An 18,934-nucleotide genomic window follows, 5' to 3' on the forward strand; every position below is an offset into this window, starting at 1 on the left:
TCAAGCGAGCGTAAAAACTTTTTTTTCCGCAACTGAGAAAGTTTTATTGAACTCTGCCGTTTCCATACTGCTTTTCTAAGGAATTACTTCAAAATGCACATAAAAATATGTGAATGGAAACACGGCTATTGTAGTAATTAGGTAATTAGAGATATCTGCAATGACATTCTTACTAGTACAAATTGTATTTCAAGATATCTTCAACTTAATTCTCCTAGTCAAAACTTAATTTGAAATATCTTTAAATCCTTAAAAAGTATAAGTGTTTGGCAAGCTGTTTTAACATTTAATAGCTAGACTAGAAATGTATTGCAGATATCCGTGATTCAATTCTTGCTAGTCAAAATGAACAACACCATTCATCCTAGGAAAAATGACGTCACTTTTGATGTGTACTGGGCTTTCAATTTCAGATATCCACAAATGCTTTTTGATGAAACACAAAATGAAAAACAATCCAGATATCCATAATGTAATTTTGGCATAGGCTAGCTTTCAGTCAACTCAAAAGAACTAAAAGCATATTAAGAGGTGAAACTGGATATATCCTTACAGCACAACAGCTAATGCTCAATCAATCATTTTTTTACCATCTAAATTAAAGTTGTTTTCTATTATGAGTCTTTGTACTAAAACTTCTTTCGATCAAATTAAGAGTGATAGCAGGCTCCAAAACTGTGTTTGAATTTTGGGCATTGGGCTATCTTTCAGATAACACTTGGATCACATGGTGCCTTTAACAACGATGCATGTGTTACCGTACAGATTCACAGGAACTTTCGACTCTAAAGCTTTCAGCTGTGAGAGTACTAACATGTTTCCTGGATAGACTGTGAGCCAGTCCATCATTTCATAATCCAACTTAGTGTTTACATCCTTTATGTCCTTCTCCTGCGCTCCTGCTCTGTGTCTGACTGGCAGTCTGGAGCCAAGCCTGGAAAAATCCCTCGGTGAGACACAGGATGTTTCCCGGTGGCCCTGCACAGCATAGGTTTCACTCCACTTCCCTAATGTAATCAGACCGGCAGCACAGGTGCTTTGCTTGGCGCGTGTGCATTCATCGTTGAACTGAGGAGGAAGGTGCGTACGCAAATTTGCCTAATGACGTCCATTTCCAGTCAGTGACTAGTATTTTCCTCTGAGGGAAATGGGGGATGTCAAATTTAATCAAGTCTTTACAAACGCAAGACAGCGTCACTGATGACGAGGACAAGAGCGCTGGGTAAGCACTCATTGGCATGAAGACAGGCATGACTGGCAATGATGATTAAGAGTGCTTAACCGGTGTGTGTCGGGGATGTGGGGGGAGTAGAGGACCTACCGTCTGGAACCTGCACCTCTCTGTAGCGAATCAGCTGGCTCGGGAGGAGGGGCTTTGTGTGAGCATGCTCAATGAGCGTGTCCTCCACCATCTGCATCATGCCAAGAGCAGACTAGAGAGACGACACACGGGAGGGAAAACAAAACATTTTACTCCACAAGAACTGTATTTTTTAAAAGGAAAATTTTACACTCAGGAAAACATTATGTACTGATGATTAGCTCTATCCAAGAACTTGTAATTTATGTTATGCACACGTTCCCTCAACCTGGCTCCTATTTCAGTTAGTGATTTTCTATGTACATTTACCAGAATTGTTGTGACATTTCCCACCAGGCTGCATTACGCTGTGGTTTCTACGAAAACCACAATTAAGTTGTCTTGACATTGGACCTTTTCCACCCTCAATTTGTTGATTAGATTGCTAATTGGTGGTACACATGGGTGATGCATTGCTCTCTCAACCTACACCTAAAAGCTGCTTGATAATCAATGTATATTTGTATGCAGATGGTTTTGATTTTATTTGCAAAGTTTTAGAGATTTATGTTGCTACACTTATACAGAGACAGTGAAAGGAATTTATGCTTGTGGTGCTCAAAGCATAAAAAAATGTATGTTTCCAGAAACAATGTACTGCTTACTCAGGATAATCCACAGACCTCACTGTGGACATTTTCACTATTAGGTTTTAACAGTCAGCAGAAAAATAGTTTGAAAATAAGTTGGAAGTTTGAGTAGCAGATACATCACACTATGACTGTTTTAACATTTAATAGCTAGACTGGATGTATATTGCAGATAATTCAATTCATCCTCATCAAAAAGAACATTTCAGATATCCACAACTACGTCATTTTTGCCATTCAGGTGTATTGTGCTTTAAATAGAGACAGATATCCACAAATTCAATAGAATTCCTACTAGAAAAAAAACTCCCATTTCAGAAATCTACAATCCAGTTGTTACTAGTCATTCCAGGTATCAATAATGTAATTTTGAATATCCAAAAAATACATTGCAACTAGTAAAAAATGCAATTTTCAGATCTCTACAATTTGAATTATAACAAGAAACAAATGCAATTGCAGACATCTGAATGCCTCGTGGATATCTGTTGACGGGTAGATAGGAAGGGGTTCATTGACTATCCACTGTTATATTTTAGATATGCCATTATGGATATCAAAATTATTGCAATTAGAGATATCTGCAATGACATTCTTAAAAGTGCAAATTGTATTTCAAGATATCTAAAACTTTATTTCTCCTAGTCAAGATATCTTTAAATCCTTAAAAGTATAAATGTATGGCAAGCTGTTTTAACATTTAATAGCTAAACTGTATTTAGCTCCGTAATTCTGTATCCGTAATTCAATTCTTGCTGGTCGAAATGTACATTTCAGATATCCACAACGTCATTCTTTGTAGGAAAAATTATGTACACCGCTGCAGTCAAAGTCACTGTATTATCTGAAAAAGTTGTGCTTGTGGAACAAAGTTTCATTAATTAAATGTGAGGGGAGAAGTACACACGGTAATAGGTTTAGCTGCCGCAAAACAACAAGAAAGTAATTAAAGCTACATCACCAATAGCTTTTTTATAATCAATGTTTAACAGCTACATTTCCTGTCCTCTAATTGGCCCGCTTTGCTAACATTAATAAGTACAAAATTCCCATCAAAACAGGACTATCTGACTCTTCTTCTTTCATACAAGGCTTCTTTGCCAAATTACTTGGTCAGCTCTGGCGTTACAGGAGCACTGTAGCTCGATGGATGACGACGAAACGGATCATTGCGAGTCTAATTCTCCCTCCAGCAGACTGTGACGCTGTCATCATTACAAGGCGTAAGGCGGGCGCTGTCACAGCTGGGACCTCATATAAAGTGTGACTTGATCACAGGAGCTTATAAGAGGGTTTTTGACTGTAATCCTCTGTGATATGATTGGAAGGCAAGATAAAACGCTGAATGTGACTCAGATGTTCCGAGAATACGAAGGTGTATTCAATGTTCTCTGAGGAAAAAGGCAGATTTTTCAAAACTTATATAAAAAGGGGGAAAGAAGATTTCCTCAGCTGGCAGTAAAACAACACAGTGACAAACCTCCTTGGTGATGTTGCCATGGAGAAGGGCTTCAATATGTAACCGTGACAATAGCTGAGGTATGAAGGCCTTGAGGCGTGGGAGAGTTACATCTGGAATACAGATCACAGACAACAGCAATCAATCAAATAGCAATTTCCCGAGCAATTTCCCAAGCTGCTATCAAGCCTGAATCAGGGAAAAAACAGAATAACTGCTGTGTGTGTGTGTGTGTGTGTGTGTGTGTGTGTGTGTGTGTGTGTGTGTGTGTGTGTCACGAACAAGACAACAGCGGTCACACGTTAGATAATCATGCAAGCCTGGTAAAACACACACACTTACACATTCAGTTACACATGTATAAAAATCAAGTCTCCATGTGGGCTGGCCAATCTGAATTCAAGCAACGTCTGACCCAGATTCAAGAATACACACACAAACTAGAAAAAAATGATTTTGTGTCCACAGTAACACCAACACACACACACACTAGGAAAGAAGAGACTGACAGTGTCTCTTAGACCCCATACAGGGGACGGCAGGAGGGTAAAGACACTGATAAGGGAACAAGGCTGCGTAATTGGAGGCCCCGGTGACTGGGCTGCAGGCTTTGACCCTGCAGGTTAATTGAGTCTCATGTGAATTTGAGGATAGTCTGTGTAAGCTCCGTGGTACAAAATATAGCCATCTGCCCTTCAGGCTCCAGACTAGCACTGCGGAGAGGAAAGACTGCAGCTAGGGAGGCATCTGCTGGAGAACAAGGTTAGCATTCAAATGAGGACTTCAGGAGGAAAACAGAAGAGAGAGAAAAGACCTAAGGTGAGGAGGGAAAGAGTGGCCCTTTATCGACCGTACGCCAAACACACTGAAAGTTAAGCCCAGGAATTCAAGCCTATGAAACTGAGAAAATTGAATTCCTTACCAATGGCCAAATATCAGTTAAGCCCCGCTTTGACCGCAGGAACTTCCCCCCAGATCTAGGAACCTTTTGGGGAACTGATTGCGTTTCGACCGCAGGGAGCAGAGTCTAAATTAAGTTCCGAGGTCTTTTTACAACCCCAGAAAGTCCCGGGTTGGGAGGTATTACTTTCTGAAAGTACAGGAACTTTGGTGGAGATTGCAGGGATCACTTTCGCTGATTGGTGAAACACACACACACACACAGCGCCGCCGCTTCAACTGTACCGCTTCATTCGTAAACAAGGAAGTACTCTAGTATCGATTTAGGACGAGGGGAGAGCCTTTATCTTTGTTTGATAGCATTAAAAGTAAAGTTAGGCTCTGCTGTCGGCTTCCTGACTTATTTAAAAAAAAAAAAAAAAGAGAGATTGCGCGAGCGGAAGAAGAGACATCGCAGTGGTGCCGTGAATGAAAGAAAATAAAGTTATTTTCAGATTGATTCATGGCCGTTACGTCATAAAGCACAAATAAATAACCATCAAACACTCAACAGTTGATTTACTGTGGAGACGGACGCTCTTCGTTTTATTTTCCACCCTGCTTTTCATTCATTACATCCAACGTGCATCGGTAAATACTATGCAGCAGTAAATGTCGTCGCAGTGAGATGAATTTTAACGTTTATTTTATTTCAACGTGTTTTTTTTTTTTTTAGATGAAACAGGCGGACACATTGACCTGCAGGCTGCAGAGTGTGTTTACCTCGTCACATGTCATGTTGCTTTTTCACTTCTTTAGACCGAGGAGGAAACGCAGACAACAGTGGGCTGAAGTAACCTTGTAGTTCCTTGAAAAGTAGTAAAATTACCAGGGACTACTTGGTGGAAACCCGGCTTTATTCATACAACTAGCTACAAGCTTCACTTGCTCAGTTCTAGTCTGAAGAAGGGCTCCACTATGTATTCGTTCTGTACTTCAGTGAACTCAGTTTGGTCCACAGTAGAGAAAGGGGCTAATAAGCACAAGGACTGGGACTTTGAGACCGAAGTAAAGAGAAAGAGAGAGATTAAGAGACTCCATCCTCACCATCCAGAGCCTCTCTGAGCTCGTCTTTGGTCCAAGCAACCTCGGTCATTAGTAGACGGAGGTAGTACATGGCGTGCTGGTGAGGCTGCTCGGCTCTGAAGTTATTCAAAGACCTCATGTACTGCAGGGAGAAAGAGAAGGCAAAGTCAGTTCAGCATCAACTCTTTATGAACTGGATTTAAAATGAAGAACTACTGTAGCGTATCAAAACAACTACTACTGTTACTTTACTGCTCTTGTGTTGTACGGCAGAGTAAAATAGGTTCTGGATACCCAGGGGTTAAAGTGAGCTGTTCACTAAATTGTCATTCGTTTGATCGATCATGACTCATAACTTTGTACCAATGATTGAGTCGCAGTCAAGAGCTTACCGCTTCTTTGATGATGTCAAAGCGCTTCTCATCGATCTCAAAGGTGGCCATCTTCTCAATGATCTTCTTCAGCAGGATGTTCTGTTTGTCACTGTAACCTTTAACAGAGAGCTGCAGCCGACAGTGAGAGAGGACAGAGGGTGCATTATCAATAAACAGAAAGATATGGTGAGCCTGAAACTGTGGTTTCATTTGAAAGTTTTGACCTATTTATTTATTTATTTATTTATTTATTATGTGTGGAATTATTGGCTGACCAAATGATTGTCAAGAAAAGCCCATCACTCCCTCGTTTAAGATGAGTCACCACCGCTACAATGAATATGACAATATGTATTACCATGACTGTATTTGCCTAAAATGTTTCAAGAAACTTCAGACTAAAAATGTAGGGGAATATACGTTAGACAAAGGTAACTAAAGTCTGATCTATATTAGGAAGAACCACTTCATCATCTCCTTCAGAGCAAACATATTTCACTTTCATCTCTCGGGGAGTCAGAAAAGACTAAAATGGTTGATGAGGTTTTTCTATGCAAATGAGCATCTAATTATAATTTAAAGACTCCCTGTCTGTCCAGAATTAAATTTTCTCGACAACCGTTCATCTGATCGACTTCACACTTTGTGGGTGTTTTGCTGAGGACCCGAGGAAGTGCAGTGTCGAGTGCAAGCTCTTGAGATCTACGTGGCATGTCTATTAGTAGGGCGTCATGTACATAATGAATAGTGTATTGAGAGGGGACCCCGATCAACTGTTACACTGCCCAACGGCATGCTGGGTGCAATATTATGGCCCAATCCCAAAGTCCCCCCCTAAGGCCTTAAGCACTGAGCCCTCAGGGACTTAACCGACGTCACCTGGTAAAGGGTTGAGTGTGAGAGGCTGCAAGTTTCTGTATAAATTTAAATATCCCTGGCTGAACACCCATGGGCCGTCCTTTGTTTACCTTTATTTTCTTTAACGCCTCCGGGCTTCCCCTGGTAACTCTGTGTTTAACGTCACAAAGCTATGAAAGGTGCGTAATCCCCTCAGGCAAAGTCTGCAGAAATGCGGACTTACGGAAAGTGTTCATAAAAGGGCTCAAAATGTCTGCAAGAGAGTCCTAAAGCACTTGATGATTTGACTGTGGGACAGCCACAGACTTTGCAGGAACGCGCCTCAAAGTCTGTGAGTCTGTGAGTGTGGACATTGGGATTGGGCCTGACTGTTACGCAGCCGAACAGCATGCTGGGTACAGCTCGCAAATGACGCGTATGAGCCCAGTGTTGAGTGTGAAGTTGTTTGGACGAGCGGTTCTCAAGAGAGACTAGCAAGAACCAATACCGGAGGCCGAGCATTCTGCCCGTTTTTAACGGGCACTGCACTAGTTTTAAAAATGGAAAAGAACAGTCAAGGTTATTTAAAAAGCCTCTATTTTGCAATGTCATCTGCACCTTGTGGCCCTTCATGATTCAGCAAAACCTCCAGCTACATGACTACGCTCTCAGACTCATCCCATTCCTCCCCGCTCCCTGTCGCCAGGTCCCTGCGGTGACACCTGTTCAAAGTAATCTCTCCTAACATCATTAACCTTGACAAACACCCGGCCAGCCGCACCAATACTGCTGACTCAAATCACTTACATGCAGCACATCACACAACTACACAGACAGCGTGTTGAATAGCGGTCTCTAAGGACACACCACAGTCATGAGTTCTCTGGTGAGAGGAAGCTAATGAATGCAGGTCACCAGGTCATATGATAAAAGGGTGCAGAGAGTTAGTGAAGAAGTTAGGAAGCTTCAAAGGAAAGAGCAAAACACCACCACCGCAAACCAGTTTCATTCATAGGTAACTGCATTAAAACCCTGAGACACACACACACACAGGAAAGTGCTGTATTCATAAATAAGGGAAGCAAAGAGGTGCCTGATGAGCAAGTCGACTTTGTCCATCAAACTTCCTGGAAACAGATTCACTTCCAACGTCCTTTGTGCACTTGCATCAGCAGAAATGTGACTATAAATATGTCAGAGGATCTGGCTATATTCCTTGTGTCTAGCGACTTTTTGATCTACTACCTGTATGACACTAACACAATAGAAGCGAGAGAATGGCAGCCAAAAGTCCAAACAATAATTAGATAGAGTAGGTAAAACCGTGACATCATCTAGTCTATTTCTCCTTCCAGATGCATTGTCATTACTCTGCATGAATCTGTAATATCAGTCACTCGAGCATCCTTGACTGACACAGCCAGGGTTCAATCAGCGTACACTTAAAAGTCTGTTTTAAATGAAAACATTCAAAAACACTAATCTTAGACATTAAAAGGTCTTGTGTTGTGACAGAGACTGAGGTGTTAAGGCATTTAATAAACAGAAAATATGAAAATTAATGCTCCCCTCTGATGAAATGTAATGAGCAGATTCTCTCAAACATGCTTCCTTGAGGGAAATATTTTAATCATAAGTAGGCATAAAGCCCAAAAAAATGGTATTCGGGACAGCCCTACAGCTATCCTACAGTAAAATGACATATTAAGTTGGTGTTTGCAGGCAATGCAGTAGCAAGCAGAGTCCTATAAATCCTTCAGGTTGGATGAGCAGCACACACAGCACGCCACATAATCAAACTGAGCGTAGAAAAACCAAGCCATTTCCACACTCTGTCAAAGCCTCAAAGTGGACCCTTCATTGGCGCCCTCACTTCCCTCCAGACTTCAAGCGGCTTACTTACGAGGATGGCATTCATCCCCGAGGCTATGCCGTAGCCAAGCCCGGCCAGGCGGGCTGCATATGAATACTCGTTTAAATCATCCTTCAGTAACCTGAGTAACAAGTAGGTCATGTTGCAGTGCAGGGGATCTGTGTATATGTAGCGACTAATGGAAGGGGGAAAAAAAAAGAACAAAAATACATGTTTGTTGGGAATGAGGGGTTGTCAAAAAGAAAAAACACAAGACAATGCGAGTATGAGAAGAATGATAAGAAGAGTATGTATATGCAGCCTTATGACCCGTTTCCTGTCCCGTAAAAACGGTCAGACAAAAATATACTCCATGGAAGACACATTATGTCACCACCGTTTTCAGATCAACCTTCAAATCACAAATTCAACGCCGTTGGTGGAACTCTGCCTCACCTGATCTGATAACTACAGGTGTGCATTTAACCAGAATAACAAGGGAGAAATTACACTGATTCGGTATGCCTGACAACGTGCCTGACAACGTGAGAAAATTATGACCTTAAAGTAGTCATAACGGTTTCGCGGGAGGTGGGTGAGCAAAAAAAAGGAATGTAGGATTGATGAAGAATGAAGAGGAAGATGCAGACAGAACAGAGGCTAGACTGGCCAGGTCTGGGTTGGAAGGTTTTTGCAGATAATTTGCATTTCTTTTACTATGAGTTAAGTCTCAAATTGTCAAGTATTTTGACAAAACAGACAAAGGACTATCATATACAGTAGTTTTTTTGTAAATGTTTAAACTTTACTTCAATAATTGTATCATCCTGTGTGATAAAAACCTTCCAATCTGTCCGTACAGATGGCTTAAAACTACCCAGGCCTGGCTGAGCCACAGCAGCCCTGTCTGAGGATGACAAAGGTTGGGGACGTCAGGTCTGGGATGCAGCGTGAGGGCGATGGGGAGGGATTTTGAATACTTACATACATCCCATAGACGGTATTTTGGAGGTCATAGTTCAAGCCAGCTAGCTCGGCTGCATATGCATACTCGTTGAGGGAGTCCTTGAGGAGCTCAAGGTATAAATATGCCATGTTACAATGCAATGGGTCCACATACGCAAACGGGCTGTGGAGAAAACGGCAGTGGTCAAACAAAGCATAGAAACACAGCGTAGAGATATTGGTCTCTACATTTTCTCACAGTAGGAGCTGAAGGTACAACAAGTACCGTACAGAGCACGGTTCTAGACATTAACATACAATTAACTGTACAAACGTTCCGGTATAGGACGTTCGATTTGCTATCCAAGTTTGTTACAACCTATAAACCAACTAATTACAGTCTGAATAGACTGTAATTACTGTTACACCCAGAAGGGTTTGGCAGTGTTTCAGTTGCCGATTATTGGCTAAACCAAGCTAACCCAGCCTATTCCAGTTTAAGCAGTAGTACCTTCTAGAGCTGCAACGATTAATCGATCAGTTCTCAACTATCAAATTAATCGCCGACTATTTCTTAAGAAAGAAAAAAAGTCAAAATTCTCTGATTCCAGCTTCTTAAATGTGAATATTTTCTGGTTTCTTTACTCCTCTATGACAGTAAACTGAACATCTTTGAGTTGTAGATAAAACAAGACATTTGAGGACGTCATCTTGGGCTTTGGGAAACACTGATCAAAATGTTTCACCATTCTAAAAACCAAACAACTAATCAATTAATTGAGAAAATAATCTTTTTTTAAATTTTATTTTATTTTTTTATTATTTATTTTTTATTATTTTATTGAGGAAATCCTGTCACGACATCGGCCTCAACCTGCCTTAGTTAGGAGCAGCTAACCCGCTTAAAACCATTTCAGTAAAATGGCATTCAATTTGAGGTTTCAGTAGCGTTTCCACTTTGCACTTCTATTGCTCTTAACATGCTGGCCTGCGACCTTCCGTTGCCAAACTGTGACAGTCTTCACCTGACCAGAGTTGTGTTGACATAACAGTAAATAACTACTTTTATTTTAAAAGATTACATCGCTGTTGATGAAAAATTAACACTCCATCCATCTTCTTTGAAACAAGTATTTTGTTATTGTGGAGCAGCTAGAGGATTGATACGATACGATAAAAACTCACCTACATATTGATATTTTTTCTACACTTTTCTGCAGTTATTTCTGCAAATATTATTAATTATTATTAATATTATAAATTATTATTAATTAATATTATTCTACTGATGGTTTACACATTGTATTAGTAATTTTAGTTATTATTTGTTATTGATAACTAATGAGGTAACCTTTTAAGTATTACCAAGTAAAAGTTGATTTACTGGTGAGGACTTTGTACCTAAAGCTCCAGCTGAACTACAAAAGGCTCACAGCTAGTGACGTACCTGAAGAACTCAAAGTTCAGACACGCCTTGGGAAGGAAGAACTTGTCATCCTGCTTGAACCACACTTTGCTCATAGCAGTATCCTGGAAGAAATCAACACCACACACAGGCAGTTCTTATTTTCATATTCAAGTCCAATCTGTGCAAAAATGATTGTCTGCAGTGCCTGGAGATGAAAAGGCACGCTTCAGCTACACACCACAAGTAGAGATTGCTTAATTATAAATTTAACAAAGCTACTTTGATATCAACAGATTACACTACGGTCTTTTAGCAATAAAAGAAAAAGGCACAGTGGCTTTTTTTTAGTCCTTTCTTCAGAGAATGGGATATGTATGCTGTTGTTAATAGCGTAGTTCCTGTGATCTTGATATGATGGCAACAACAGTACTAAATGCTTTAAGTCTCAATCACAATACCTTATTAGCATATGAAAGCATAACAGAGATTTGTAACAATATGCAGTTGATCGTCCAGTGCAGTTCGGTAATGAAGAGCGACGGTACTTTGACAGAGCTGTGCAGCAAAAACACTTGCCTTGATTAAAGTGGGGACTGGAGGAGAGTCTTTCTCCAGAGGGTAGATCTCGAAGTTGGTTGGGATGAACTCGTTTTTCATGGGCAGTTTGAACTTGCCGTTGAAGTCAGCATTTGCCCATTTCTGAAACACAGGCGGATAATAAGCATCGTCCAAGCTAGGTTTGAGAACCCCTGGATTAGAGCTGTATGACCGCAGTGATTCACCTCAAGGGACTCTTCAGAGATGGCCTCCTGTTTGTACTGCGTACCATACCACTCTTCTGTCTTGTTTGTTTGCCCTTCAAATGACTTTGACACCACTGCAACTCTGGGAAAAAAAAGAAAAGAGTGAACCAGGTCACGTTACATGGATACTAAAACCTCTCTGTCAGCTGATTACTCTATACTCTCCATTTATAACCACTTCACAAGATGAGATGTGAGTGCTTTTCTATTAGCATTGCATTTGGATCATGTCTGAGGTAGTTGAGATCCATTGACACATTGTCTGCCTAACTGATGAGCTATGTTTAGAATTCCTCTATACCCTCCATGTGCTGCATTTAGAGAGCGTTTCACTGGAAACATTCATTCAATCACAAAGTGGTAATAGTAGGTTTTTTTTAAACAACAACTAGGACTCAACGTAAATACAAATAGTGTGCATCATCAACAAGTGTGATTATAATTTTTGAGCACTTTAATGATGCAACCTGACTTGCTGTAACTTCACTTACGGCTGCTTGAATGATATCGATACATAAGGAAACACCGCCATGAATTCAAAGCAGCGCGGGCAAAACGCCACGCTTAAATAGCCACTTCAGTAAAAGGAGAGACTGGCACGCAAACTGTTAGGGTGAGCCAATGGGGGCATGCAATCTCCTCCTTGGCAAGCATTAAGGAATGGACTAGTTACAAGTCTGCACTTTGCTTGACACAAGTAGCATCGCATAAAATGAATTAGTGGCTACGAATTTCAACACTATTTTTAAACTTAAGACTCAAAGTCAGGCTGCAACAGAGAAGAAGTAGCGCTGCCACGATTAACCGATTCGTTGTCAACTATCAAATTATTTGATACTATTCTGATAGTCGATTAATCATTTTTCACCATTTTATGGACCAGGCAACTAATTGGTTAATCAAGAAAAATAATCAACAGCTTAATCGACAATGAAAATAATCGTTAGTTGCAGCCCTACAGAGAAGATTGTGCTATTCCCACCATATGAAGCTCTTGATAGGTATGTTCTCTGACTTTATTGTCAATTTTTAACCTCCTGAGTGACAATTCCTACCAAACAGAACAGTTTGAAAGGAAGAACCTCTTCAGCATCTTCACAAAAATGTAGGTGTGTAAAACTGTATGGTTCATCATCTTAGCTAATTTAGCTCATCACTTGGTGTTTAGGTCCAAAACAGTTACCTCTGGCTGCCAACTAGGTCTACCAACATACAGTATCAAGCTGTCTAGTTCTGCTTTAAACACAACATACTATTTGATAGACCAGTATCTTTAATTAACGTGGGGCAGGTAGTTAGAAAATAATGTATATTGGCCAAATTGTTTATGTAAAATCCTATAAGGATACCAGCTTTTCTAATTCAGAGACCATAAACTTCATAATGTATTCCTGAGCACACATATTCATCTCCTGATATAACAAACTGACCCCTTTGAGGCTGCAGAGATAATCCAATCTGTGAAGCTGTCTGGGATTCCTTTTCAAGGCAGAAAATTGGACACACACAGCTCATCACAGCTGGCTATCTGAATATATTATCCTCTATATTATCGTCCTCGTATTATGCATCATCACAGATTCCAGTTATAAAAGATACAGCAGACTTTCTGAGGTATTGCTTTGGTGTTATGCACAAATACACACATGTATATAAAACTTGCAATGCATCTACTTATCAATAAAGAAATAGTTATTCACACTGATCACGTATTGAACACTTCAGTTACTGTCTGAAGCCACACTTTAGTGGTGTGTTAGTGACATTATCCTAATGCAGTGGTTCCCAACCTATTTTGCTTAAAGCCCCCTTTACTTGCATCTAAGAAAAACTGAGTTGTTGCTTTTTAAAGGCTAAACGGTAACAAATATGAATTGAAGCAGAATATTTTGTTGGATAAAAACATGTTGTGAATTTTGGAATTGATTACATTTATCTTTTTTTCAATAAATATTGACATTTGGACTTTATGACGCGCTGGAGTTATTGGAAATGTTTGGATCACACGAGTCGGTAAACAATCCTGCGCAGCCACCACTGGAATCTAATTCTACAACTAGTATAATAATACTAATAATATTAGTGTACTGGGCACAAATAAAGGGGTTTAAACAGAATTAGGCATACTAAGTAGCAAAAAAAAACATTTTTAAATAGTTTTATATACAGACTTTTATATAAATTATCCAGTAAGTGTGTTATTATGATATTAATTATACATGTGCAAATCTAATTTTGACAGGATCCCAGGTTGGGAACCACTGTCCTAATGTTACTGTAGGAAACACGCAACTTATACTGTTGATGTACACTACTAAGATTGGCCTTGTGTTAGCTGAAAAAACACATTTATTCTGTAGTTGGGAGTCTGCTGTGATAATAACCATGGCCAACATTACATATTAAAACTATGTTATTCTGAGGAATAAGAAAAGTGAGTGTTACTACAAGTGCATGGATACCATCAGCTTTTCTGTACTGACCTGACATGCTCTGGTCTCAGTTTATCCAGCACCATCTGGATCAGATCTGGCCTGAAGTCCTCCAAAAGGTACTCTGCTGCTAGAATCTCTTCAAGAGGGTAGTACTGAAACACACAGAGCAGACCAACTGTTAGCATTGTACTGCTTGAGGTGGGGCGATTAATTCTACAATTACCTGATTAACTATAAAACATTTGTGGAAAGGGTTTAAAAATCAATTTGGCCAAATAATTATAAGTCTTAAACTGCCACTGGAGTGGACAGACCGTAAAACAGATTTGTTGTTAAAGCTATTATCTTCTTAGATCTCAAATCAATATTTAACAACTGAATTACAGCCTGCAAACTGTTAAGAGACAGGTGTTTTTTTTTTATGTGCACTGCCAAACCCGGAGGGAAGACACGCACAAGAACATTCCTGTAATTAGTGGAGCAGTGATGATTATGTACTTAAATCAATGAGCTTTGTGTCTGTGGTAGATATAAAAGCCAAGCCCAACTCTGACTGTGCCTCTGCAAAATCTCATTTCTCTCAACACAGAGTCAACAGCAGCACCAGGCAGCCTGATGACGACAGCAAGTACAGACGCAATGAGCTGCATTGTGTCTCCCTGGAAACAACCTTTGCAGATGGAGAGGGGACCTACGTGTACAAGACCAGCCACTTTGGATGTGTAGCCACGGGGTCGCTCCTTGTCCTTGAACCTGAAGGCCACTTTGTTTAAATCCTACAGAGAGAGATGGAGAGAGACAGAGATGGAGGATTTAACAAGTAAAATCACAACAGTCACATACAGAAATTTAAAGCCCGATTCTAGAAAGAGGAAGTGTTATTCTAATCCTTTAGGAGAGATATAGTAAAAACAGACTTTTACAGTGTAGCATAAAAAATGAATTCTATCCAGCTTCATTTGACATTGGCTACATTTAGCAGATAAGATGGCGAAAATAGCTGTCTGGTTTGAATCCATCAGTCTCTACTGTCAAAGTCTGTGCTGCTCTACTAGTGTCTCCACTATCCAGAAATAAGTAGGTCAGCTTTGTCCGGCCCCTCCTGTCTGAGATGTTGTCGCTGAATAGACAACATTAATTACCTTGCACTCCTCAAACACCCACTCCTGAGGGCCCTCAGTGCGCAGTTTCTGGATGTACTGGAACATGTGGAAGATGATGTCCTCAACGTGCACTGCAGAGACACACAATATACATTGTATATTTATATATACCATGCCTCAATAAATAGTATCTACACAAAGGAATAATCATAACCACATGTACTACTTACAGAGGCCCTCCTCAGTCAAGTCCACATTGATGATGAAGAACATGAATCCTCTGGCTCCTTCTTTTTGCCCTCCAACAAGTGTGTTCACCCAGCCTGAATAAAAATAAGAATAATGGTCATTTTCAGTTAGTCATTAGTACATACAGGATTTAAAGAATCATTTCGAGAATCACATAAACGAGCTTTAAGGAATAAAACAGCTAAATATCCAGACATCTAGGGGGTTTAGGGACAAGACAAGCAGTTGGATCAGTAAACAGGAATGTAATTGCGTTAATCTAATCGTTTTATTTTAGCTGTGTTTTGTTATTTAATGGGAGTTTGAGAGGATTATTCTGTTTGAAGGTCTTTTTTATGATGTCTTTGTTTTATGATCTTCTTATCTATGTAAAGTATCTTTGAGTTTTTAGAAAAGTGCTATATAAATAAAATGTATTATTATTATTAAATTTAACATCTTAATAGTACATCTTGAATACAAAAAAAAAACAACTATTACGCTGAATAATCAATGGGAAAATGGTACATATTCAGATTTTTGTTATTATTTAGTATTTGCATATGGACATACTATCTAAACAACATAAAAATCCTATTTAAAATTCAACAATCTTTGAGGTAGGAAAATATGATGATGCAAACCATGCATAATAGTTTGAGCTCGTTTTCAGCATTATAGCACCTTTAGGGGCACTTTCACAAGCCACAGTCCGTTTGGCTAGTCCGAATCAGAGTGAAATTTATACTTTTGGCTTGATTTCTATTTAGTCTGGTTCGGTTTCACAGTGCACAATTTAAAGCAGACCAAATAAACAAAGAATTTGCTGAGGGGCGTGTGCAAAGGAGCAAATTTATCTTTTTCATCTCGAGAGCTGCCACTTCCATGCAGGGAATCGCGGACTTTGATATATTGCTGTCGAAGTGTTTTCACTTTGACTCAGCACTGATCTACTGTGCACACTAATGCCCGCATAGGCAGCCTGCGTTTTGGTTCGCTTGGAAACAGTCCAAGACCACCTCTTGCAAGCGTTTCAGACCAGTTGTTTTGGTCCATACAAGAGTACGATTACTGCGTTCTCAACTGCCAAAAACTGCACCAGAGTTTGATTAAAACGGACTAAATGTTGGCTTGTGAAAGCGCCCTTTGTCACAATCCCTGAATTCTCCAAACAGGTTTGTATTATCTTGCAGCTCGACTTTATGTCCTACCTTTGGATTTTAGCTCAGATAACAAACTTCCGGGTCCTTCATGACCAATCAGATGTCCCAGATAATGTCCTGGGTTAGATTTGTAGTACTTCTGTAGGTCCGGGATGGGGAAAGTCACATACAGGTTCCTGATGTCTTTAATAGGTACAATACTGTAGAATTGCTGCGAAAGAACACAAAAAAAAAAAACACTTCTTGTTACTTAGGAAAACTCCTTCATATGATATTTTAGAAAACATATTTCAATGAGTGATTACTGGAAAATGCTTTCATTATCTAGTGCCTGAATGCATTTTCCCACAAAGCATTGAAAATGTCTTTTCATATAGCGAACAGCCAGTTATGATGAACTGGGTAACAAACCTAATAAATACTATCCCATTAAATACTATGAGATGTATGGCCCTGCGTTACAGTAAAAGTGTAAAGAAACACTGGTGAGATAAGTAAGAGACTCACTTTGAGGTGCTCTTCCTGGAAGGGGTGCTCAGGGAATTCTGGGATGGGTACGTTCTTGTTCTCCACTTCTCCAAATAGCTTAACCACCATTGTGGTCAACTCATCTAATGTCTCTGTAGGTAAAGAGGAAAACATTTATAGCTTAGATTCACTTTAAAGTTAATAGACAACAAGTAGATCAAATGAGTGCAAAAAAGACCCAATGAAACTTATCAGTAGTATTTTACTAATAATAAATCTTAATGGATCTTTGACTGCACTTTGACCATCAATAAAGTATTTCCAGGATGCACAGAACTGTTCCACTCCAGTCATAGTTTTAACCAATAAATGCACAAGGAAGCTCACTATACATTCAGCAGATGAGTAACTGAGAGCCACTTGGAGCCATTAAACGTGCTAGGATTGGGTTCTTTTAGGCCCTTCTGTCAAATGCCTTACATTTTCGGATGAGAGAGTTTTGAAAAATGTCAATTTCAGCTGGTAATGAACATATCAGTGACACTTTTTTCTGCCTTCAAATTCAGAGCCAGCTCTTATTAAATGAACATTGTATACAAGAGGGTTGAAAAAAATCCCTAACTTGAAATTAAAATAGGTGTTATGTGCCATCCTAGCATCAATGAATCATTACCAATCGTTCTGAGATGATCTCTGAGAAACCCTTGTTGGCTTTTATTCTTTAAATTCTGCGATATCAGCTTTAGTCTATTGGGACATTTGTTCAACTGTCCTTCAACACAAAGATTGTTTGTACTTTAGATGGTCAAACAGGAAGAGCGGGTGATGTTCTTTCACCACAAAGGAAGCAGAGGTTTTCAAAGTTTCTCACAACAACAGAGGATTACAAAGGCTGAAACTAGTAAAAGACAAAATGGGAAGATATTTTTAGAAAATAAATGAATCACCTCCACCATGTTAGCAAAGCTAAAGAGAATACAAACATGCACAATAGGAGGGAGGAGGTGTAGGGCATACCGTGTATGGACTAACCTTTAACAAATATTACCACCAGCGTTCAGTAGAAGATACTCAGTCTGGACAATGGTTTCATTTGTTTTTGGCAATTGTACCGAGGTACAGTATAACAACCGATTTGACAATGATATGCATGTATAATAATTTGAAATATTATGGTTTAGGCCACGCACACCGAGTCATACATGACTTGCTTTGTTTGTTCCTCTTTGTTGTCTTGAGTAACTGACAGAACAAGGAGTTGACACATTGCATCAGTGCTGTTAAGGCCGAGCGAAGTTTTTGCAACATTCAAACATGACGTTTGTGAGAAGTTAACTCTTACCTCTTCCTAACACACACAGTCCCATGAGGTTAGATGAATAATATGTAGAATGAAATTTCAGGAGCTCCTGACGAATGTCAATCCCATCTTTAGACGGCCTGGTCTCAAGGGTCAATTTGTTACCTAAAAGAGAAATAATACATTAATGGTGAATATTTGTTTTTCAAAATCATGCCACAACTTCTCCATGACAGAGTGCAATGGTAATGATCAATTTTGGTACATATATTAAAAAAAAAAGAAAAAAGAAAAATCAGATCCTACAGGGTTATCTTCTCTGTACAACTGCAATTATCAATTTAGTCTGAATAAACAGATTCACAAATATGAGCAGTGTACGAGAACAGAATCAGTTTATGATGGCCCAGTGACAGTAGCCTGTCAGGTACATGAACAAGCTGCTTGCCGGCCATCTGTGAATAAACCATATTTACATTTTTTTGAGACAGACACAGAAAAACAAAGCCACAATATTGAGAAAATTATGCTAGTCCGCTAAGGGAGCGTGGCTTTCAGGCCGGTCTGATCCTCTTCTATTCATAACTGGAATACATATTGTATAATTCAAGACTGCCATCAGGTGGCTATTTTGAGCTCGGAGC

General features: G+C 39.6%; 1 protein-coding gene across 2 annotated transcripts in view; it reads right to left on the reverse strand.

The window, feature by feature from the left end:
- Positions 1-18,934, reverse strand: part of ide (insulin-degrading enzyme) — a 35,983-nt gene that overhangs the window by 11,723 nt on the left and 5,326 nt on the right. Inside the window, exons 5-19 of one of the 2 annotated variants that reach the window (XM_037781979.1) lie at positions 18,333-18,455; positions 17,030-17,142; positions 16,571-16,733; positions 15,362-15,454; positions 15,171-15,262; positions 14,724-14,804; positions 14,077-14,180; positions 11,573-11,675; positions 11,367-11,489; positions 10,830-10,912; positions 9,422-9,566; positions 5,767-5,877; positions 5,396-5,516; positions 3,431-3,522; positions 1,322-1,433 (exon numbers count right to left, since the gene is read on the reverse strand). In XM_037781979.1, the coding sequence (XP_037637907.1) occupies positions 1,322-1,433; positions 3,431-3,522; positions 5,396-5,516; positions 5,767-5,877; positions 9,422-9,566; positions 10,830-10,912; positions 11,367-11,489; positions 11,573-11,675; positions 14,077-14,180; positions 14,724-14,804; positions 15,171-15,262; positions 15,362-15,454; positions 16,571-16,733; positions 17,030-17,142; positions 18,333-18,455 (1,659 nt within the window). Of the gene's footprint in view, positions 1-1,321; positions 1,434-3,430; positions 3,523-5,395; positions 5,517-5,766; positions 5,878-8,488; positions 8,634-9,421; positions 9,567-10,829; positions 10,913-11,366; positions 11,490-11,572; positions 11,676-14,076; positions 14,181-14,723; positions 14,805-15,170; positions 15,263-15,361; positions 15,455-16,570; positions 16,734-17,029; positions 17,143-18,332; positions 18,456-18,934 lie in introns of both variants that reach the window. The other variant, XM_037781980.1, reaches the window with a different exon arrangement.

This window comes from Sebastes umbrosus, chromosome 10 (assembly GCF_015220745.1).
Source record: "Sebastes umbrosus isolate fSebUmb1 chromosome 10, fSebUmb1.pri, whole genome shotgun sequence".
NCBI lineage: Eukaryota > Metazoa > Chordata > Actinopteri > Perciformes > Sebastidae > Sebastes > Sebastes umbrosus.